Genomic DNA, 24,831 nt, shown 5'->3' with positions numbered 1-24,831 from the left:
ATCAGATCCTGCTTAAAATCCCTAAATGGAAGAGTAATCTGGAGTTCTTCTCTGAATGTAGAATGGCTGATTTAAGGGGTTTTTGAAGAAACGAATTGTCACAATTTTTTTTATTTTTTTTTAACAGTTCTGGCAAATCTGACTCCAGCTCACTCCAAACCTACGATGACGTCAAGGTAAAATTTACATTTCTTTACAAAAGTTATTTAAAATAGTTTAATTGCTGAATTTTCAAACACATTTATTTGCTTTGGAAATGTAACACAATATTCAGATTTTCTTAAGATTTGTGTGTTACAGCTCATTCTGGAGAAGTAATTGGGTCACTTCTGATATTTCTGAAATTTTGATTTGTGCTTTCTGCCAATCGCAAAATCTCAATCGCAGATGTTTAGTTTTTTTTTTTTTTTTTTTTTACTTTCATTCTAAGATGTTGGCGCCTACTTGTAAGAATTGCTACTATGCTACACCACAGAGTATCTTTGGAAAGCACCGAACCTGCTCCTTTAATTGTATATTTAAGTTTTGTGATTTATTGGGCCTTAGTATGTTTTTAATTTTATAACTCTGACAAAACAAACTTCCCTCTTAGTCCAGCGTTTCTAGGAGAGAAAAAAAAGTGTGGCCAATCCAAAAATGCCCTAAGAGAGTGATTTTATGTCATCCTTGCAACGGATTTAAAAGGAAAAAAAGTTTTCTGAAAATCTAATAAAAGCAGGGCAAATAAAAAAAATGTCCTGAATTTCACATGGCATGCGCAACTTGTAAGGATTGCTCCAAGCACCACGAGTACCGCAGTGATTGGAAGTAGTCATGGTAACTGGAGTCCTTATATACAGTGTTTAACTACTCTGCTGCCAGAGGTGTAACTCCACCCCAAGCACTGTCATTGGAGGGGCATTTGCCAGCCAGTAACAAGAGTCCCAGGTGCCTAATGTAAATTCTGAGCATGTTGGATGTCTGACGTCAACACACAGCATGCTGGCGAAGGGAAGAATAGGGCTAAAGGGAAAACTTGGCTGGATTTATGTGAGTTTTAGCTATATTTTTTCAATTTTGGGGGAAGGGTGGCCAGCACAGCAAGTGTTACTCTAATTCTATTTGGATTTATGAAAATTCTGTTTTCTGGTTGGAGTGACCATTGAATAAAGAGAAAGGTTGTGATGTGTGAAAGGGCTACCAGAGCTGGGATAGACCGTCAGGCCTTTCAGTTGAAATATTGTATTTGTATTGTTTATGTATATATATTATTATTAATTTTTTTTTTTTATTCAATAGGAGTATTATGGAAAATGTCTGAGTGATACAAAGGATTTGAAAACCAGTGCATGTGCTGCTCCTACAAAGCCTCTGCCAAAACACCTAAGAGATGCTTTGCAGGACATTCATGAAGACGTGTCATCAAGGTATGGAATTGACAAAATCAACATAGCATCGTGTAATGTACAATGCTCGACACCAACTTAGACATCACTAATCAACATTTCTCTACACCACACTCTAGGAAGGCTATTTCTACATGTGAGATATTCTACCATTTTCTGGACTTACGTATAGTTTATTTAGACATTTGCATGGCGCTGCCCTCCTATCTTTTTTATCCTTCTGTATTTATAATATAATATATATATTTTCTTGTTATTTTGTTCTGATATCAATATCTTTTTTTTTTTTATAATTCTTTATTTTAGTAAGGCATACGTGAGGGATACAGAACGAAGATAGGGAAATGCAGGTATAAGTTACATCGTAGGGTTAATACATCAAAACATTTAGTCAATTACACTTCCAGATTGTAAATGCCTCCAGTTTTTATTTTTTATTTTGAGGTGTCGATTAACGCTAGCATATTATAGCCAAGCTGAAGTGGATGATAGTGAGTCGAGTGTGAGGCTGGTGCCTCGCTGTCGTACTATGTCGCTTGGGCCCGTTTAAAGTATTGCACGGTGTGCTATTCCCATTGTGTGTGCTATTGTTATTATTAAGGTATGGCTGATGCTCTGCAGGTTAGTCTGTGGGCTTGTCGCTGTGAGTCATGCTACATTGGCATGATTGTGGGAAAGACAGGAGTTTAAAACATTAACATCATGCATTTATTCATGAACCGGTTCAGCTATCGCTGGCAAATATAAAAAACAAACGGGTTAGACAGATAATACTAATGGAGTTGTCAGACACTCCCCTCCTTTACCCCTCTAAAGGTAGGTATAACAGTGGGCTAGTGAATTATCAGGCTGTAATGCATGTCAATAATGGGGTGTCCCTTCATCTCCCCTAAGCCCTATACTTGCTTCAGCTGTCTCAGTAGGTTTAGTGTCCGTACAAGAATATAACCAACAGTATTAGAACAAGGACAGAGATGGGGTGTTAAGGGAAAACAGGGAGTGCATCACACTATGTTAGCTGAAATGATCTATAATAACGTAAAAGAAAAGAAAAACAGAATATTATAACATTAGCTTATCAGACTTTATGCACTTCAGGAGCATGACTATGACAGCCAGGCTGCTGCATAATTCCTAAGGGTCTGATGCCTAAGGGTAGTGAGCCGCTTGGTCTGCGCCCCTCTGTGTGTCGGTAGCGCGTGAGTGTAGTCCATAGGGCTATTCAGCCGATGCTCATGGATGGGAGGCTGGTTGGATTTCCCTTCATTCCATACCCAGCAGAGGGAAGAGCGTTGTGGGGGATGCTCAGCTTCCGCCAGAGTGTTATGGGTGGTCGGCTGTGGTGGAGGGTTCGGCAACAGTGGAGGAGCGCCGGTCTCGGAGGGCCAGGGAGTCAGCCAATGCCCTTAATGGGCCACGTTTTGCAGGCTCTGTCCAGGTCAGCTATGGAGCGTGCGCGGTGGGTCAAGCCTCTGGGGGCTTCAGGTCTCTCTGCCGAGTGGAGTTGAGGCAAGGAGGCTCCCTGGTCCCAAGCCCGTGCCACGGTTTGCCTCTGTGTGCTGTTGACTGGGGGCCCTGCAAAGTCCCAGACTGGGCCCATCAAGGGAAAGTAGGGTCGGGTCGTGGTCTTTCTGCGCCTTGCGAGCAATTTGCTCCGCTTGCGTGGTCGCTGCCGGGGAGCCGGTCTGTCGGTAATTCCCTGCCCTGGAAGGCGGTTGTCGCTTTTGGCGGGTGCTGGACGCTGTTGGGTGCCGTTTTGTAATCTGCGGCCCTTTCTTGCCTCTTGTCTCTGGTCTGTCGCTTGGGGGTCCCGGCTGGGATTTGCCGCTCTTGCCGCCAGCTTCGCCCAGAAGGCCCCTAGGATAGCATCGAGTTTTGCCTCTAGGCTCTCCTGGGCCTCCGGTCCGCATTGCGTGTTTAATAGCCTGGTGTGGCTATGGCAGGGGAGTACGGCCGCCATCTTGTGTGTCGAGTTTCTCTTCGCAGTGTCACTGTGTGATTTGTCCGGGCCCATCCACTCCGTAGGCATTGGAGTGTGGACCGGGATATCCCCCCCGGCCCAAAGGGGGGGGGGGAATGGGATTCTGTGTGTTCCCGCCGGGGGAAGAGACAGGGGACGGGAGATCGGCCGTTTCTCCCGCCTGACGTCCCCTCTAGGCCGCAACCGCTCTGTCAGGTTTTTGATGGCCGGCATCCCGGTTTTCTGGACCGGAGCACTCCAGCCGTTGTCTGTGATAGTTAAGTCCCTTTGTGGGTCAAGTTGTGAGCGGCAGGAGTTTCACTTCGATGCTTGGTCAGAGTTTTGCTCGGGAGCTCCTGCAAGTTGCGACCATCCACCATGCTGGTCAGGCCCCGCCCCGATATCAATATCTTAAATGAAAAATGTAACTATCTTGATTTAGGTATTTAGTTTGCTATGTCATAATCGGTAAGTATTGTAAAATAGTTTTGCTTACCTGCATTTACATATAATTATGTGTCATAAAGGAAAATAAATCATAACTTTAATAACTTTGGTTCAGGATTAGAAAGTTATCATGAAGGATTAATTAAACAATGCTTATATAAAAAATATATTATTAAAATACCTGCATTTGATATATACAGTATTTCTTACATTCATTTGTTTTTTTTTATCTGCAGGTATTATGGATGTGGACTCTCCGCACCAGAATACTTGGAGAACTGTAGCATTTTGGACCTAGGTAGTGGAAGTGGGAGGGACTGCTACATGTTGAGCAAGCTGGTTGGAGAGAATGGACGTGTTACTGGAATTGACATGACGGAAGAGCAGGTCTTGTACACATACGATTAAATGTACAGTAGATTTAATATTTAGGTGTTCTTTCTGTGCTCTGTAATTCAACTTTTAAGAGGAACGTGTATGTACTCCATTCAGCATAGAGAGAAATACCTTTAATGTCGCATTGTTAATAAAGTATCTTAATTTTATTCAGTTCACAACACTATGCCTACCTTTATAAAATGTGGTCTTGATTTGACCAAATTACCAACCAGGCGTAGGGTCTGGACCTCCATAGGATTTCATTCATGAAGTTACCCCTCTTCCTCCCCCACATTTCCCCTCCAGAGCATTCTCATGCTGGTTAACTGTAACTTAATGATTACAGATCGTATGCTCTGAATTAACTTTTCTACAGTTTTTTTCTAAATTACTTAATACTGATCTTACACCTCATATGATTTTTTTTTGGTTCAGTTTTATAAGTATCCCTGTCTAAAATGAAAGAACGTAAGAAGAATTCCATGATTTTATACCATAAAAGCAAACTTTGAGATGTAAGGCATACACTCTAATATTTAGCTAAAGTATTCCACAATAAAAGTTATATTACCAGTCGATTTGTTGGTTTATGTGATGATAGTTCCTTTTAGCACTGAGCCCCAGAATAACACATGCTTTTCTTTGACAAATCTCCTGATTTACAAATATATTAAGATATTTTTAGAGCATTATAAAATGTTAGTTATGAACTTAAACCAGTAGTGGTTGTAGCAGAATGATCTTGTAAAAAAATAAAGTACTTTTATAAAAGAATTATGGAAAGTAACCACTAGGGGTCACCAGATGACTGTGATTTAGGAATTGTTCAGTTGTTTAGAAAATATCCAGTAACTTAGATTTAATAAAGTCATAATCACTTTAATCTGGTTTAAGGCATCATGCATTAACCAGTCTAAAACCTATTTGAACAAAACAATTTTAACATTTCTGAATATATGCTAATTGATATGTTCTAGCTAAAGGCAACAATTATTTTAGTTAATGCCATAAAAGAGCTGTAGCAGCTACCCTGTTAGTTTAAGATGATCAAAGTACTCTGAGTACTCTTACTAATAGCCCAGACAAAACCAGGGGAACAAGTGTCCACAGTAAGGTGTGAGTTACACCACAGCTGGTCACGTTTAAAGTGTCTCTCAAGATAATGTCGAGAAAAAATATTTACCTAAATAACATCTGCCCTTAGTGGGAACGTAAGCAATGCGCATGGAGCTGCTTAAGGTTCAGATTTAAATAAACGTTCAAAAAAGTATAAAATATACATAAGAAGTTTGTTCACTATACACTGAATTTTAGTTAATTAAAAACTTAAGTGTAAGCTAAAATTGCAAATACTTTGACTACGCCAAATTGGCTATTTTTGTCTAATTATTGCCATTTGGATTTTTTATTCATTAGAATTTAGGTAAATTAAACTTTTTGTTGTTGTTTTGTTTTTGCAGGTGGAAGTGTCGAGCAGGTATATTGATCATCACACAAAGACGTTTGGTTACCAACAGCCCAATGTCAATTTTGTCCTTGGATATATTGAGAATCTTAAATCCGCTGACTTACAGGATGGAAGTTTTGATATCATAATGTAAGAGAATATTTTATAAGACAAATTCTGTATAAAATGTGTAAATTTTAGTAGGTTAATATTGGTTGCCTACTTATACAGTTCCTGAAAAAAAGTATAATTTTTTTTTTTTAGCTTCCCTTTTGTACGGTGCATTTAATTCAGAGGTTTTTATCTTCTGCTCTGTTAATAAACCACACATATGAGCAGATCCGGACTGGTCATCGGCCAAGCCAGGCAAATGCAGATAGGTCGCCGTGATCCGAGGCAAACAGGGGAGATCAAGGGATCTCCGCAGCTGGTCCAGAGAACAGGATCCATGGCCACATGGATGCTGAGAGGGAGGAGGGAGAACCTGGCTCCCTCCTTCTGCAGTATTAAGCGTTGCCATGCATTACTGCAACAATACATATACATTACCCATTTATTTCCCCTATCCCCCTACCTAAAGCCCCTATCCACCTTATCTCTGTCTCTATCGCCCTATCACAGCCTCTAACACTTACATTACTGCCCTGTTCCCCCCTCCACACACACACACACACAATCATACAAGCAGAGCACCGCAGCTAGTCTACCCCACAGAACACTAGAAGCAACCTAACCCCAAACATGCAACGTCACAAGCAGTCTCTAAACACATACAAACACATCTCTCCTATATACACACAAACCACAAGCTCTTCCAGCCCTGTCCCTATTGTGTCCTCTGATATTCCACTTATAGGGACACAAGAGATACGTCATCCGCAAACACAGAACAAGCATTCCATTAAATCCGTGTGCACTGTGCTAACCAAACACGGGACATTTCCCTTATCCTAGAGCTCTGCGCATGCGCTGCCCTGGAGGGGCATCAAACTGACAGGCCTACTTTGGGACGTGTGCATGTCATTGATAACGATACAACACACTGCAATTTGGCTCCGTATTGGGCCGCACTGCCTTTAAATACCAAGGTTGAATTTGTGTACCAGTCAGGCCCTACTAATGAGGCTCATTCAGGCTCTAGCACAGCATGCTGTTAATAGCAGGAAATGCTGAATTAAATGCACTGTCTAATAAGGAAAGCTAAACATAAATACTATTTTTAGGCCGTGTGTATGGAGGCTGTAAGAGTCACAGCAAGGGGAGGTGTGGCTGGAGCTGTATAAACAAAGTGACTTAACTCGTAATTAGCAGAGAATTAATCAGTGAGACTGCAGGGGCATGGTCTATACACCAAAACTGCTTCACTCAGCTAAAGTTGTTTTGGTGCTTAGTGTCCCTCTATATGTAGACTCCTTTATCTCTTTATCCTTTAGCTGGGTGCCTCCATCTTAGTCAGCCATTGATCTAAGATTTGTCTGTTGCAGTCAAGAGGCGAAATGAAACAATGTTTACGTTTCTGCATCTTATTTGCATCGTATGCCTTGTCTGTGCCTGGACTAAACTGGATTGTGATGTTGCCAAATATTTAATTACAATAGGAAAAATGGAGCCTCATATGGAGGAGGGGAAGGGGACGTTACTATAAGTTATAAGCAGTTTTACATGTTTTATTAACTGGTGTAATTTCCAGACAATTACAAATTCTGTTTTAAAATATAATTATTGAGGTAGATTTTATAGCTCTAGATTTTGCTGGTAATTCAAACCAGGATTATATTACAAAACTGTCAGTGAATTCTATTTTAACATATTTGCAGTATTTTTCTTTATCTTGATTCATACACCGCTGTTTTGCATGTCTTATGAAAGAAAAGTTGTAAATGCAAAGAGTTAGCCCTCAGAGTTGTTATTATTTGTATTAATTCCAGATCCAACTGTGTGATAAACCTTTCACCTGATAAGAGGGCTGTGCTGCGGGAAGCATATAGAGTGCTGAAGGTAAATTCACCCCACCCCTTGTTTAATTTTCTGCCAAAGGGTTAAAAAAGCTCATTTGGAATTTATTCACTAAACTGGACTTTACAAGGGAAATGCAAATGCTCGGCTAAAACGTAATGAGCTGAGAACCAAATAGCAAAATTCAGTCTAATCAATGACTATTAGCTGATGGCGTTAAAGGGAACCTATAGTCCCCAAAAATAATCGTTTTGTGGAAGTGAATCCCCATATTTATTTGTTTGAGATAGTTTTACATTTTACAAGGCTACGTAAATTTTTTTATTTATTTTTTTGTGTACCAGCACCACCACTTTTGAAGGCATGTTCCGGATGTGCCCCCCAATTCCCCTTTTTGAATAGGTTCTTTTCAAACCCCCTTTGGTAATAAAAAAAAAAATGAAAGTTCAGTAAAGTTTACTCACCTCGTTTCCTCCGCCACAGCTCCCACTCCACTTTTGAAGACATCCACGTACTTGCGAAAAAATTTCACGATCTGCTCCAATCCAATGCTTTTCATGGAAACAATGGATTGTAATAAGGCCATGCTCCTTGAGTCCAATGCTGCTATCCACAGTTTCACACAGTTTTGGAGGAAGAAGCGCCTCTAACGGCTGTCAGGAGGATTTTTTTATCCCGGTCGTTGAGATGAAGTGGTCTGGATGAATTCAGTGGCCCTTTAATTGTCATGATTTAGTTTACAGTTCACTAAAATTTGGTGTTCAGAGAATAAACTCTATCGGTTTTGGTAGTTTGGACACTGTCACCAGCCGATGGCAGATTAGTGTCTATTTGACGGCTCATAGATTGTTTTTTGTTGTTGTATGTAAATAATATTTACTTTAGAATATTATTCTGTTTCCCAGGACGGAGGAGAAATGTACTTTAGCGATATGTATATTAACAAACCTCTTTCTCCGGAACTGAAGAAAAACAAAGTGCTGTGGGGTAAGTACAGGAAATTCTATTTTCACATAGTCTCTGATACACAACAGATTACACTATGTTCTTTTCAAGGAACCTACGAACAGTTGTGTATTTTTTTCAATGAGCAGTATGTTTAAACCCAAACACTGCCAATAACAGTCAGATTGTTATAAGTAGCCATGTTTTCAGGACCATATGCTGTTTGCGTTTTCTTTTATTCTTACTTCCACGGTCATTCGATAAAGTTGCGAATTTAAGGCCAATTTAGCAGAACTGGAACCATAGCGGCTACAAACAGATTGTTTGTAATCAAAGGAGGAACTACTGCCAGTTCAGCCGCATGCTGGTGGAGGGGCGGCATCAGGTGGCCCGTGCATTTAGAGCCACCCAATGGGTGTTGCTGAACAGGAGCCAGATCGGCCTCTATGGCCCTTTGAGAGCGCCACCTGGTCCCTATAGTATCAGCTGCTGGGGGGAAGTGGGAGCCGGTAGCTTCTTCCAATTTTATATAGAGCGCTGTGTGGGAGGGAGGAAGAGGCGGACACACAGGCAGCAGGGGAGAAAGGAAGGATAGGACAGTGAGTTGCTGCAGATCCTTCACTCGCTCCCATCAGCCTCAGCCAGCAGCTTAAGCAGGCCCCTAAGCAAGCCACCATCCTGCACACAAAAGATAAGCTAGCAGGAAGGTGGCTGCAAATATTTAAAAAAAAAATACATATATATGTGTCATATTGTGTGTAACTGTCAGTTTGTGTTTCTGTATGTCAAGGTGTGTGTGTATCTGTGTCAAGGTGTATGTGTTAGAGTGTTTATATGTATGTTAATGTGTATGTATATCTGTTTATGTATGTGGCAGTGTGTGTGCATACGACACATCAATTAAACACCAACACAAGATGCCAACACGACCCAGCAATCAAACACTAAATACAAACACAAACACTACACACATGTACACCACTGCATTCCAATGGCAACACTATATACAAATACACTCCTACGTGCACAAATACTCTATACAAACATTCTTACATTCAAATGTTACGTTCTTACATTCCAACTCACAAACACAACCCTGCAAGGATGGACAAATGGTAGATCCCCAGCTGGCATCGCATCGTTGGAGTTGTGCGACAGATGGGGATCTACCTTTTGGCCACTCTTGTGCTAAAGTGGGGTCCAAAAATCTTTCTTGCACCAGGGACCTCTCTACATAAGTTCCGCCACAGTTTCTAGTTCAGCTATTTTGGCCTTAAATTTTATATTCTTTTTGATGTTTTGAAAATTCTCACTATTGTAAATAACCCTGCCTGGGTAGTATTACATCACCAGGGGTCCCACTTACTGAGAGTAAGTTTTAGTGAATGCAGACTTGGCTTTTTCTCAGCTTTGCTAATTTGGTTGGATACTTTTTCGACTTCATTTTATAAATATTTATTTACCCCTGAGTATATTAAACGAAGAAGACACGCAAAATCATACAACTGCTCCACATGTTTGCAAACACTTTTATAAAATCTTGGATCCAGGTCTCAGGTATCAGTGGCTCCACTATCCTAATTCAATCTTCCCTTACGTTTTTCTTCTTGCCTCCTTCTGCAACAATTCATAGGAGTCTTTCCAATTGCCCATGTGAATGTAGGGTCACTACAGCCACAAATTTACTGTGAGCAGTTGCAAGGACCTGATGAATTGAATGTGATGTACCAATTTTTACAGTCATGGACCCACTGAAATGACCTGGAGAACTAATTTTGGATCTCAAACCAGGGTTATAATCCACCGTCTTAATCTGGGATACAATAATCCCCAGATCAAAAATAAAAGGAAAATGTTAAATATTCTAATGTTCTATAAGATCTACTATCCGTTCATTGCCTCTCTGGTGCTTTGTGTTATAGGAGAAGGTATTGGAGGAGCGTTACTTTGGAAGGATCTGTTCCAGATCACAGAGGAGATTGGATTCACCATCCCACGACTAGTCACAGCCAGATACATCTCTGTCAACACCGAGCTAGAAAGTCTTGTTGGTAAGTTCTGCTGGTAGACACCTAACCCTCCAGGAATCATTTGCTAAATAATGAATTCTAGTGGTTTGACCGCATAGTTGAAAAATGATACTATTCGTAAAATCTAAAAAAAAAAAAAACAACAACAAAAAAAACGGTTACAAAATCTCCAATTCAGCTAAGCTGGAGGGTTTAATTCATTTTTACATTGCAAACTTGTCTTTTTCCTGTTTATTGCTCTAAATAACTCCCCAAAAGCTAGAATTGCTTTGAATTATTATATATTTTGTATTATCCTGCAATTTAGATATTAATGTTAATTTGGAGGGCTTCCCAATGGAAACCACATGTGGGCTTATCCTGATTGGTCCAATATTTAAAAGTCTGCCCCGGATTAGCCCTATAAAATGAATATGTCATCAACACATGAAATACTTTCATCTACTTAGATATAGCAATCACGTGTTGCAAAGAGGGCATAAACCCACCTTTTCAGGAGATATTTGGATCGGCCATAACTTTTTTCTCTCTCTCTGTAAGAGTTATAAAGCTCCACAGTGTTGTTTATAGTATGGCAGTGTTGTTTTTAGTATAAATATTCTACATCTGGTCTTTTTTTTTGGGTGTGGTGGGAGGTGGATAATTCAAGGATATAAATGCATAGGAACAGTTTGTTTATTCAATATAGTTTTTCCATTTTTTTTGCAGCACGAATGGCGAACACTTTCTTCGTTGCGTTAACAGTAATACAGCAGCGGACTTGATTACGCACGAGTTGTAGTGAATTGAAATCGAAGTTGCCAAGTTTAGACATAGAAAGCCAAGCCGTTACTATAGTAGAGTTGGATGATTTTTCTAAATCTGCTTTTTCGGTCTATATTTTGCAGTTCAGTTCTCAATTCATTACAGTTGGCTGTTTAGGGATAATCCCCAATGTTTCAAAGTGAAACATATAGATACTAGCAAGGTGTATGAGAAAGGTTTGCATATTTAAAGAGAATTCTAATGTTTAATAAAACAAGTTATTTTATAGCCACGCACAATGTGATACACGGGCAGAGCTATCCGCCCATTATATGTATTTAATGTAACCATAACTACTGCATATTTTAGGTGACTACAAGTGTGTTTCTGCCACTTTCCGTCTCTTCAAACTGCCACGGGACGCAGTGAAGGAAAATAATGTAGTCATTTACAGAGGAGGAATCACAGGGTGCGAGAAAGAAATGCCGTTTGATGCTAATTTTACACTTAAGGTAAAATGAAATATAAATATTAAAATTTGAATGACCCATTTCAGCACTTTGATAACTTGGTTGGTATTCCCTATATAAACAAAATAACAAGTGAAAAGAAGGCGCTTCAAAAATATAATTCAAGAATCACCTCTACAGTGCCATAACCCATCAAGCAAACAAACACCTACAAAAAATAAAAGAAATACCAATAAGGCGCGGTGTGTCTTTAGAAGACAAATGACGTGTCTAAGGGCAATATAAAAACTGATTTTGAATATCAAAGTGCAATATTTAGTAGAATGCAATACAAATACTATTAGTGCAATTTACAAACCCTTACAGTAAACTGCCAAAAACACTCAATGAGGATATGCCATGAAAAAAGAAAGAAAAAACAATATATAGTGTAATACTGTTTGAAATGATACATACAATTATCCCAGGCAAAGTTCTAGAAGTGGAACGTTTCTGTGGAGTTGCTTCACTTTAAGAACTTTGATCCAGAATTGTTCTGTATAAATCAGTGACTTTGTGTGCTTTAAATAAATGTTTTATTTAGTTATTCAAAATGCTTCGTATTTACCCTGCTTAAAAATGGGGAAAACAATCTACCACACAGTTTATTAAAGGTACACTCCGAGCACCATAACCACTATGGGACACTGTGGCAGTTATGGTGCTAGGAGTGCCCTGGCATTCACCTATTGGAAGTAGTCAAACCATTTTAAATTGACTTCTTACCTGCGGTCCACTGGGCGCTGCTCCCAACCTCCACTACCATCAGCCGAGAGTCGGAAGTTCCCAAGCAGGGCTTGGCTGAGAGCATTTGTTAATTGCTCTCAGCCAATGAGCTAGGTCATGCATTGGGAACATCTAGCTTTGGGCTGATGGTAGTGGAGTGGTGCCCGGTGTACCCCAGAAAGTCACCATAATCGCTGCTACACACTGTAGTTGTTATGGTTCTTGGTGTGCTCTTTTAAAACAAGATGATAGAGTTTGGCTTAGCTGTATGGCTCCTAACTCCCAGAGCCGGATTAAGGTTTCCCAGGATATTAGATTGGTGCTCCCACCTTGGCCCATGGAGCCTGGAAAAAGTGATATATATATATATATATATATATATATATATATATATGTGTATATATGTGTATATATATATATATGTTTAAGGCCGTAGGCCTGTATTTGTGGGAGGAGTTAAGCGTTCCATATAAACGCTACTCCCCCCTTCCTACCTGCCGTGCGCACGCTGTTCACTGGTCCCCCTCGATGACCTCGCACTTCCGGTTTACGGCCGCACGTCCCGCCAGTTCAGAGCTTCCCCCTCCGTTTGGGGAAACTCAGCCGAAGCACTTCAGCGCCGGTACGCTGAATGAATGTCCAGTCGAACATCCGGGTCTCTCCTCCACTCCCCCTCTCCTCCAAACAAACACTCGAATGGGCCAACAGGCGAATGCTGTTACGATTATTCATTCGCAAGCAGAAATTCGGTACTGTTTTCCTATGTGTGGTATCAAAATATATATATGATGGTAGATTTTGTTCATTTTACAGTTAACCCCATGAGTGATTTTCTGTATGATACCATGGTATGCGTTATGGCAGTGATTGTTCATGTACTTCCTGCAACATCTGTGCTATTATATTTTTCTCTTTTGTACATAATGGAAACCCTTAATACAAATTATACATGGAAAGGGTACTGACATTTTTTAAGGTGATTGACCCTCTCTGATAAAAATGGAGTATTTTAATTGTATTAAGTTATTATCCCGATCGCAGTGTGATCCAGTAGATGTTTACAATGCCTGCAATTAATACATTTAGTATCAGTGGCGTACACACAACCCATGGGGCCCCGGTGCGAAAACTGATCCGTGGGCCCCCCCCCCCGCGCTTACTCTGCGCGGGCTGGGGCCGCAACACATGGCGGCGGGCACCTGGTAGCAGGGCTGCGACCCGTGCGACCGCGGTATGTACGCCAGTGCATGCATAAACACATACACTTAAAGGACCACTACAGACACCCAGATCAAATCAGCTCAATGAAGTGGTCTGGGTGCCAGGTCTCTCTAGTTTTAACCCTGCAGCTGAAAACATAGCAGTTCAGAGAAACTGCTATGTTTCACTGAGAGTTAATCCAGCCTCTAGTGGCTGTCTCATTGACAGCCGCTAGAGGATTTTCTGCGATTCTCACTGTGAAAATCACAGTGAGAAGACGCTGAACGTCCATAGGAAAGCATTGAGTAATGCTTTCCTATGGGCGGTTTGAATGCGCGCGTGGCTCTTGCCACACATGTGCATTCGGAGCTGAGAGGCGGATCGGGACGGAGAGATCCCCAGCGCCAAGGGAGCCCGGCGCTGGAGAAAGGTAAGTGCTTTAGACACACACACACACACACACTCTCATGAACAGACTCACACATTTACTGACAGACAGACGCACACAAACATACTCAGTAACAGACACACACACTAACACACTCACTAACACACACTCACTAACACACACACACACACACTCACTAACACACACACACTCACTAACACACACACACACTCACACTAACACACACACTAACACACTCACTAACACACACACACTCACTAACACACACACTCACTAACACACTCACTAACACTAACACACTCACTAACACACACACACACACACACTCACACTAACACACTCACTAACACTAACACACTCACTAACACTAACACACACACACTCACACTAACACACTCACTAACACTCACACTAACACACTCACACTAACACACTCACTAACACACACACACTCACACTAACACACTCACTAACACTCACACTAACACACTCACACTAACACACTCACTAACACTAACACACTCACTAACACACTCACTAACACAATCACTCACACTAACACACTCACACAATCACTCACACTAACACTAACACACTCACACAATCACTCACACTAACACAATCACTCACACTAACACACTCACTAACACAATCACTCACACTAACACACTCACTAACACACTCACTAACACAATCACTCACACTAACACAATCACACGTTTTGTTTTATTTTGTTTTAAATTTAATCCCCCCAGCCTCCTTACCTGTGTGAGAGCTGGGGGGATTCCCTGGGGTCCAGTGGTGTTGCTGGTCACCCGGCTGGCTGGCAGGCGCGCGAGGGAGCACTGTCCCCTGGGTGCTCCCTCTTCAGCTCCCTCGCGCGCCGCGTACTGATACTGGAGCCGGAAGATGACGTCATCTTCCGGCTCCGGTTTCAGTGCGGTGCGCGAGGGAGCTGAAGAGGGAGCACCCAGGGGACAGTGCTCCCTCGCGCGCCTGCCAGCCAGCCGGGTGACAGCAGGGCCAGCCTCGGGGGGCCCGGAGGTGGCCGGCTCCTGGGCCCCCCAGCAGAAGAGGCTGGCCCTGTGGGTACATACCTGGGTCGCAGGGCGGCCGGGCCCCCTGGTGGGCCGGGCCCGGTCGCAGCCGCGACCCCTGCGACCCCGGTATGTACGCCACTGTTTAGTATATATATCGCTGTACATGACGGTTATGATGTTTGTGTTTAACCCCTTAAGGACACATGACGTGTGTGGCATGTCATGATTCCCTTTTATTCCAGAAGTTTGGTCCTTAAGGGGTTAAAGGCTTACAGCCTAAAAATGACAGGGCATATCAGTTAAGTTCTAATTCTTTCCTTTTGTGAAAGTATTCCCTACTATTTTTTTTTTTTTTTTGTCAATCATTTTTTATTGATGTACAGAATCGCATGGGGTACAGAAAGAAGATTGGGATACAGTACATATTATACATAGCAGGTGTAGTCTAGTACATTGCATATCAACCCCAGTCTCTCATAGATCATATAATGCAATAAACATGTGGAGCTAAAACGCAGTAATATGTCTTAATATTGAGTTCGGCCGATCTCTCGGTTGAGGGATTATTTAGCTGTTCGTTATCCTAGGTTCTTTCTTTTTTCTTTTATGTTCTCCTATGTTAGTGTCTTTCCTTCCCCTCTCCTCCCACTCTCACCTCTCCCCTCTCCCTCTCACTCCCCTCCCATATCCACTCCCCCCCTCAGCTCCCCCCTCCTCCATGCCCCCTCTCCCTTCCATAGAAAGTGCCATCCCTGTGGAGTAATGCGTTCATGTGTGGTAGTGACCGAGGCCGTGTGTGCAGGGGTAGATTTTTTTCGTTCAGGTGATTAGTGAGCAGCTTGTGTGTAGGACTAGTGTTCCTCCCCGTGATCTAACCCCTCCCCTCCCCCCCCCTCTTGGGGGGGAGGGGGGGAGGGGATGCCGCTCCTCCGACCGTTCCGGCAAGAGTGCACCCATGATGAGAGATCTCGCCACGGCCCGAGCGTGCCACAGGTGAGGAGCGTCGTCAGGTGTATGTGGGTGACGACTGGGACGTGTCAAGGCCGTCCCCTGGTGCGTGTCACTACAGGGCTGTGTGCGTGTTAGGTCCAGGGCGATTACCCGATAAGTTACTGTCGCTCGTTCCAGTCGTCCATCCCAGGTGTCCCCACCGGGTGCACCCTGTCCCCACCGCACGGATCACATTTTCACGTCTGCTCAGGTCATGAGCTCCCCTCTCGCTCCATATCTCCGTCTCGGCTCCACCGGGCTCCTATCCCTCCAATAGTGGGGGGGGGGGGGGGCTGGGAAGCGGGGTGGGTGAGCGGGGCCACAGAGGAGGGAGAAAAAAAAAAAAGGGGGGGGGGGGGGGAAAGGAGGAAAAAGAGGAAGAAAAATACGGTGTCTCCCTAGATCTTGACGTCTAGGCGGTAGCCGTCCCTGCGGCCATGTTCTGCCTCTGGGCCATGAAGGTACACCAGGGGAGCCACGTGATGGCGCATTTGTCTCCTGTTCCGTGTAGCGATGCCGTAAGGGATTCCATACTATATATATCTTCTACCCTGGTCATCCACTGTTCCACTGTCGGCGACTCCGTCGAGCGCCATTTAAGTGGGATGAGAGACTTGGCTGCATTAAGCAGATGTTTGGTGAGGGAGCGTTTATAGGTGGCAATGGGGCGTGTGGTGTGGTGGAGTAACATTGGCAGAGGCTGCAACGGGAGTTCCGGCTCTGCAATGTTCGTGATTTTGGAGTGGATTTGTTTCCAGTACTGCTGAATTTTGGGACACGACCACCAGATGTGGATGTCTGTCCCCCCTTCGGCTCCACATCGCCAGCAGGTGTCTGGGAGCTCGCTATTCATGCGGTGTAGTCTTGCAGGGGTCCTGTACCAGTTGACCATAATTTTATAATTAAGCTCCTGGAGTTTTGAGCATACTGTGCCTTGGTGTGCGAGGACATGAATCTTCTCCCACTGTTGCTCCGTTATCGACTGTTCCGTGACTCGCTCCCAGTGGGACATGTATTTCGGTGGCGCCCGTGGTGTGGTCGTGATCATCATGGTGTAGAGGAGGGTGATCCCCTTCAGCGGTCTCTCTCTGGCTGCGCACATATGTTCGAAAGTGGTGAGCTCTCTGTGAAACAGGTGTTTGCCTGCCGTGGTTCGGTAGTAATGTTGTATCTGGAGGTATCGGAATCTGTCCATTAATGAGGTGGTGCCTTCCGGTCCCAGCTCCCTGAGTGGCTTCAGCCCTGTCGCGGAGCATAGGTGCCTCATGTAAGTCCAGTCCATGCCCCCGAGACCCGTCACGTCTGCTGGTCGCAGGCCGTCAGCGATTTCCGGGTTATGGGTGATAGCCGTCAGGGGGCCCGGCGTCGTGGTAAGCCTGTCTGTCAGTCGGGTGGTGATCCATATCTGCATCGTGGCCCGGATAAACGGGTTTCGGGTCGTGGCGAGGCATTTTAGAGGGTATCTCGTCCACACCGCGGACGGTAGTTTATGGTTCGTTTGGTCGTCTTCTAGTTTCCGCCAAATTTTGTCAGATGTTGGGACGTGCCAGTCCACCAGACGTAGTAGATGGGTTGCTCTATAGTAGTGTATTATGGATGGGAGACCCAGTCCCCCCATTCGTTTGGGTAGGGACAGGAGCGTCCCGCTAACCCTGGGCCTACTCGTTTTCCATACAAATCGTATTATATCGGTGTTAAGCGTCCGAAAGAAGGCTCTGGGTATCATGATCGGGATCGCTTGAAATAGATAGAGGAGTCTCGGGAGCAGGTTTAACTTCAGTGCATTGATTCTCCCGAACCAGGAGATACATAGGCTACCCCAGGTCGCCATATCTTTTTGCAGTGTGCGGAGGATAGGTATGAAATTTTCTTGATAAAGGCGAGTCGTGTCTCTGGTGAGCCAGATCCCTAAATATTTGATCTTGTCCGCGCACCATCTAAAGGGGTACTGCGTTTGAATGTGGGCTGTGTCCGAGGTGGGTAGATGGAGTGGGCATGCTTCTGATTTATCAGTATTGAGCTTTAGATTGGACAGGGTTCCATATTCTCGGAACCTAGCGAGGAGGTTCGGGAGTGAGACGAGTGGGTTGGCCAGGAAAAAGAGGAGGTCGTCCGCGTAGGCCGCCACCCTCTGTTCCATGCCATGGCAGTTGAGGCCCGTCACTCCCCCATCCCGTCTGACCGCCCCCAGGAAGGGTTCCAGGGAGAGGGCAAACAGGAGGGGGGATAGAGGACACCCCTGCCTCGTGCCATTGCGGATGTTGAACGGTTGTGATAAGGCGCCGTTGATGCGCAAACGGGCCGTGGGAGTTGTATAGAGGGAGGCAATCCAAGTTAACATGTGCGGTCCGAATCCCACCGCACGGAGTGTCGCCAGCATGAATCGCCAGTCCACCCGATCAAACGCCTTTTCGGCGTCGGTCGAGAGGAGCAGGATCCCCCTCCAGTCGTCCCCTGCCATGTGGATCACATTGAGGGCTCGGATTGTATTATCACGCGCCTCTCTCCCAGGGACAAATCCCACCTGATCCGGGTGCACCAGATCCGGCAGCACCCGTCCGACCCTCAACGCCAATACCTTAGTGAACAGTTTCAGATCGGCATTGAGTAAGGAAATCGGCCTGTAGCTGGAACAATTCGTCAAGTCCTTTCCTTCCTTTGGGATTAGCGAGATGGTGGCTGCCAGTGTGTCCCGTGGGAGGGCGCCGCCCTCAAGCAGGTGATTGAGGCTACTTAGTAGATGTGGCAGCAGGATATCTTGAAATTTTTTATAGTAAGCTGCGGTGAGGCCATCCGGGCCTGGTGCTTTGTGGGCTTTGGTGATCTTGAGGGCGTGCTTGAGCTCTCCTAGGGAGATCGACTCCTCCAATGCCGACCTCTGATCTTCTGTTAAGGTCCGGGACACGTGTTGGTCCAAGTAGGATGCTATTTTGGTCTCGCGTCGTGCCTGCGCAGAGGCCCCCTGGGTCGTTGGTATATTATAGAGTTCCGTATAGTAGTGGTGGAAGGCCTTCGCAATCCCATCAGGCATTTGAACAAGTGTACCGGTTCGGTCCCGAATTTTAGTTATGTGTGAGAGTCTCCGCTCCCGTTGCAGTCTTCTGGCCAGGAGCCTCCCGCATTTGTCAGAGTATTCGTAGAAATGTCTACGCGATTTGCGGACGGTCCGGAGGAGGCCCTGTGAAAGCAGCTGCTTGAGGTTCCGTCGCGCCTCCAGGAGTTCTTTATAGGTGTCTTCCGACAGCGTGGTCTTATGGAGAGCTTCCAGGGATGCTACTTGCAGCGCCAGTTGCGTGGTCTCTTGTCGCATGGCCTTCTTACGGTGAGTGCCGTGACGCACCAGGAAGCCTCGGATCAGGCACTTGTGTGCCTCCCATACCGTCTGGGGTGCTACGTCTGGGGTGGTATTCTCCTCGAAGTACTTCTGCAGTGCGTCTCTCATCTCCATGGTCGTTGCTAGTTCTTCCAAGACTTGTTCATTGAGTCTCCACTGTCTCTCCCGGGGCTTATAGAGCGGAGAGGCGATGTTAGTCCGGACCGGCGCATGGTCGGACCAGGTGGCCGTCTGGATCTCGCTGGATAGCAGAAGCGAGAGGAACTCTACAGGAAGGAAAATGTAGTCCAATCTGCTATAACGGTTGTGGATAGTTGAGTAATACGAGTAGTCCCTTTCTGCTGGGTGGGCTACTCTCCACGAGTCCGCCAGTCCTGAGCTCCTGAGCGCCGCTAGGGCTTTACGTTGGTAAGATGCCGGGAGCGAGCTAGATCCTAGGGATGTGTCAAGTCGTGGATCTAGTGCTAGGTTAAGATCACCTGCTAGTATTAATATGCCCTCCCTAAAGCGTTCCAGGGTGCGCAGCGTGCGTACCAGGAATTTATGTTGCGCCGTGTTAGGTGCGTAAACGCATGCCAGGGTGTAAAGTTGTCCAGCGATCGTGCCCTTCACAAATATATATCGGCCTTCCGGGTCTGCCATCTCGTCCTGGCTCTGGAAGGGTATCGTGTGGGCAATGAGGACCGCCACCCCTGCCTTTTTCGCGTGTGGATGGTTAGCAAAGTACCCGGTAGGGAAGCGAGAGTCTCGCAATGCCGGAGCGTTATGTCCCTGGAAGTGTGTTTCCTGAATAAATGCTATTGACGTACGTGTGGACCAGAGCGTGCGTAAAAGATGAGAGCGCCTTTCCGGCATATTCAGACCTCTGGCATTGTGGGACCAGAGGCTGATCTCTGCCGGTGCGAAGTTGCCGGCCATGTTACCGGAAGTCCGAGGTGGGAAGGAGAAGAGACGGAGAGGAAGAGAAGAGAGAGGGAAGAGAGAGAGAGAGAGAGAGAAGGAGAAAAAAAAAAAAAAAAAAAAAATTTAAAGGGGGGGGGAAGCTTTAGGGGGAGGAAGGGAAGGGGAGCGAGAGGAGCCCGGCGAGGCGCCCGACCTGAGTAAAGTCTGGGTTACGCGGTCCGGCCTGTCCCGTAAGTCCTCCTACCTCTCACTACCCCTCCGGTCCGTGTGATTCTCCCGATTCGGGAGGTGTCGAGTGTAGAACTCAACGCACTGGGCAGACCTAGGGGCCGCGAATCCAGCGAGTGCCGGGCGCCCCTAGATCCTGCCGTGTGTACCTATGTAGGTGTGCGTCTGTTATTAGGGCGTGGTCACCGCCCAGAAACCGTCACACTGTGTACCTAGTGTGGTCTGGTGTGTTAGTGTATTCCAGTCGGTGTGTCGTCCGCATCCTTCAACCGTCACCGTCTCTCGAGAGTGCTTACTACCCTCCTATGTAGCCTATTGTAGTGCGTTTAGCTTGTATGATCCAGAGAAAGATGCCAGTAGGTACTCTGTGTCCCGTGTGTACCTCCCGCCTCTATGCATTGCCATGGTGGTTGTTCTATGGGCCGGACTCATAGGGGGGGAAAAGGCCAGGCGGCCATGTATTCATGTGTCACGCCACCCAAGTGATATGCAGGTCCTCCATCTCCAGTACCCGGGGGGGGGGGGGGGGGGGGGGTTTCGTTGTGCCTGCGGTAATAAGACATCGAGCCGTGCCACAGCGGCACATAAGAACTCAGGTCCCACACAACTTGAAATAGCTAAGACTTGTAGGTACCAGCACATTTTAAAGATATTGTGATCAAGATAGGCTAACCTGTCTATGTATGGTTCTCAGCCGGTTAAGTTGATTATGATGCTATTATTCCCGTATACAACATGACATGTAGGAGTTAAACACTTAAACATTGGCACAATCTCCGCTTTGCTGTCTAGGTATGACATTCTCCTGGTGGGTCAAGGGTTAGTGTGTGGGTGCGGACTAAGTGTAAGTATAAGGATAAGTTTGCGGTGTTTGCAGATATGCGTATATACCTAGATAAAGCCTGCAGGCTTGGGGTAAGTCATGCTACACATTTACTTAGATTCCAAACTGGCGATAGGTGCCTACATCCAATCCTGCCGGCTTGGCCGTATAGTAGCGACACAGCTCATCAACGTTTTAGGCTACATAAACCTGAGTGTAAACATGGAAACCTAACCCAAACTACCCCTCACAGTTCCAGAAGCAAACGGTGATAGTACCATGGAGGTTGACCAGACACAGGCGTTTAGCGGCGAGATAGGTTTGTGCCGCCATGGTGTCAGAACATCTAGCAAGTTATAGTTTTACCCATAGGCTATACATCGTGTCATATCAGTGCATTTAAGCGGGTTCCTGACATTCAACCTAACGGTTATTCGTCGTAGTTAGCGTGTGTCTATAGTGCAGTTTGAAATAACTATGGCATGTAGGCAACACCCTGTTTTTAAAATATTATGATCTGGATAGGCAATCATGTCTATGAATGGTTCTCAGCTAGTTAAGTTAGTGAGATTCCAGTTTTTGTTTTTTTGTTTTTTTTGTTTTTCTTTCGCCCCCATCTATAACATATTAAACATATTAAACATATAAACATATCAACATTGGTATAATCTACGTCTTGCTATCTAGGCATGCAATTCTCATGCTGAGGCAATGGTTAGTCCGTGGTTACTAGCTAAGTGTGAGTATATGGACTAGTTTGCAATGGTTGCAGAAACATGCAGATGGAGCCAGCAGGCTTGATATATATCGTGCTATACATTGGCTTAAAGTCCACATTAGCGATAGGTAGTTGCCTTCCTCCAATTAAACGATGTAGGCTATTGAAACATTAGTGTAAAAGTGTAAACAGGTGTCCTTTCACGGTCCCAAAATTAAACGATAACAGTACCTTGGAGGTGGACCAGATATAGGCGTTTAGGAGCTAGGCCTCAACATAGGCAGTCTTGTGTCTCCATGGTGTCAGAACTTGGGGGGGTACCTTCAATCATGCGGTGAGGTCATGGAGGCACCGGTCAGAGTCACTGTTTACTCCTCCGCCCCCGCTGGTCCTCCCCAGCGGCGCGGCGGCGACATGCGGCTCAGGCTGGTGGCGGAAGGCTGTAGGCCCACATCTTCGCCTCTTCTGTGGCCCACTGGTTCCTCCAGGAGCCAGTTGCGGATCCGTGTGTGCGGCAGGTGGAGTGCACGGAGAAATCGAGCTGTGTCATCCGGCATCTTAATCGTGTGCCACGTAGTTCCCTGACGGGCTTGGAGACTGAAGGGGAATCCCCATTCATATGGGATTCCCTTGTCGCGGAGGGCCGTGGTGATAGGCCGCAAAGCCCTTCTGGCATCAAGTGTGAGGCCGGATAGATCTTGAAAGAGCGCCAGCTCGGCCCCCCGGAACTTGATGGTTGTCAGCGTCCTAGCTGCCTGCATGATCTGCTCCTTCAGTGGGAAGGATTGAAGGCAGCACACCACATCCCTGGGCCTGCCGTCCGGCCTGGCCTGCCCCAGTGCTCGATGGGCCCGGTCGAGGTTGATGTCGGATGGTGCATCTGGGCCCAGGATCTGGCGAAAGAGTATTACCAGGGAGTCCGCCAGGGGTTCGGTGTCCGGTTCTGGCAGGCCCCGGATCCTGATATTGTGTCTTCTGCTCCGGTTCTCCAAGTCCTCGACCTGGCGCCTTAGGGTGAGTAGCATGTTGCCTTGACGGGTGGCCGCTGTCTCTGCCGCTCGGTGCTGCTGGCAGCTGAGCCGCGCCTCTGCTTCAACCGCTTCTACTCTTGTTTCCAGCGCGGTGAGGTCTGAGCGGAGGCCCTGTAGGTCCTCCCGGACCGCCTCTCGTATTTCCTTCACGAGTGCCCCAGTGTCTGCCTTGGTCAGCATGTTGCTCCCGATTCGGGAGAGTTCCGCCCTGATAGAATGGAGGGCATCGTCTGGTCCACAGTCCGGAATGGAGTCTCCTCCGCTTGTTGCGCTGGGCGAGACTGCCGCCATGATGTCTGACGGCGGGCTGTTTCGGGATCCCGCTGGGGTGCTGATAAAGTCGTCCAGCGTGCCCGTGCATCTCCTTGGTGAGCCTGGTATTGTGCTCCCAGCTCCATTGTGCTTCTTTGTCCGCACCATCTTTGTGAAATGAGGGTGTAGTGCTAATTATGGCGGTTCAGGCCTAGGAGCTCGCCTAGTGTGCGACCGTCTCCATGAACAGTTAGGCTACGCCCCCTCTATTCCCTACTATTAAGCCTAGCATGAATCGCCAATGCGTTGACAAATTTGTTGTCGGACGATTCAAACTAATCGGTTTAGACTTTGCAATTAGTCAATCTCTATTACTATTGTACATTAGTTTCGCTAAATACTATTAATGTTGCATATTGCCATTTGTTATCACTAGACAATCACTACTTCGCTATTGTCGCCTGTTTCTATCAGGTACAAATAAGTTTCGTTCACTTTTCAAACAACTGCCTCGACAAGGTCACGTTGTTACACGATGGGATATTGGGGTACGGGGGCTTGATTCCTGCCTTGCCTCGTCAGGCCACGGCTACGCTCGATAACTCGTCATACGTTCATTCATGCTCGCTATCCGTAACAATCGTCTTGTTACTCACTACCTTGCTAATTTCTCCCTCCTCTCTCCGTCAGGTTCTACCACGTTTTCTTGGCACTACGCCTTCATACATCTCCCTTCAGGAATAGGGTCTAAGTATACTGTGCTATCAACTATATCTCCAAGAACTGCGCTTTACTGCATTTAATATTCTTTCTATCCTCTCCCTTGACCAAGGTTCCTTTCCTCTTCTTTCTTCCTCCTCCCCCCCCCTTTTTTCTCTTTTTCCGACTGGAAATCTCCAGGTACCTATCACAAACCACAACTTGGGTTCTCCAAACTCGTTGCATTATCCCCTTATCAAGCCCCCGTCTAGGGTCAGAGAACTGGCTATCTAGGGTTAGGAGCTGGCCTTAGTGGTTCAACGTAGCTGGTCCCGCGAGGCCAACCCCCCAATCTCAACACGGAGATTTCGCCCCTCGGCCCAAATCATAGTTAGTGCCTCGCATTCACCCACCTATCGGGTTTATAGTTAGGGCCTCACCTGACACGGCCACACGTTCTGGGATCTTTTACTGTCACCGAGAGGCCGCCACCCCACCACCACGCTAGTGGCTCGAGCCCCACGCCCAAATCATAGGTAGAGCCTCTCTCCAGCCGCTTGGCAACTAGCAGGGCCTCACTTGTCACGGGGTAGTGAGCTTTTCGCTTCGGTACTAGTTAGCCAGCCAGTTCTATATTGCTTAACCATATTGTTGTTATTTGTGTTCATTGTTGTTGT

The 24,831-nt window shown here is 45.8% G+C and overlaps 1 protein-coding gene across 2 annotated transcripts in view; it reads left to right on the top strand.

Moving 5' to 3' along the window:
• Positions 1-24,831, top strand: part of LOC134575714 (arsenite methyltransferase-like) — a 44,826-nt gene that overhangs the window by 9,037 nt on the left and 10,958 nt on the right. For both annotated transcript variants that reach the window (XM_063435092.1, XM_063435093.1), the window contains exons 3-10: positions 128-176; positions 1,279-1,406; positions 4,029-4,179; positions 5,631-5,767; positions 7,546-7,615; positions 8,479-8,560; positions 10,441-10,569; positions 11,662-11,804. In XM_063435092.1, coding sequence (XP_063291162.1) covers positions 128-176; positions 1,279-1,406; positions 4,029-4,179; positions 5,631-5,767; positions 7,546-7,615; positions 8,479-8,560; positions 10,441-10,569; positions 11,662-11,804 — 889 coding nt within the window. The remainder of the gene's footprint in view (positions 1-127; positions 177-1,278; positions 1,407-4,028; positions 4,180-5,630; positions 5,768-7,545; positions 7,616-8,478; positions 8,561-10,440; positions 10,570-11,661; positions 11,805-24,831) is intronic.

The sequence above is a fragment of the Pelobates fuscus genome, chromosome 10 (genome assembly GCF_036172605.1).
Source record: "Pelobates fuscus isolate aPelFus1 chromosome 10, aPelFus1.pri, whole genome shotgun sequence".
Taxonomy (NCBI): Eukaryota; Metazoa; Chordata; class Amphibia; order Anura; family Pelobatidae; genus Pelobates; species Pelobates fuscus.
The sequence above is the reverse complement of the archived record's forward strand: the minus strand, read 5'-3'. Positions and strand labels throughout refer to the sequence as shown.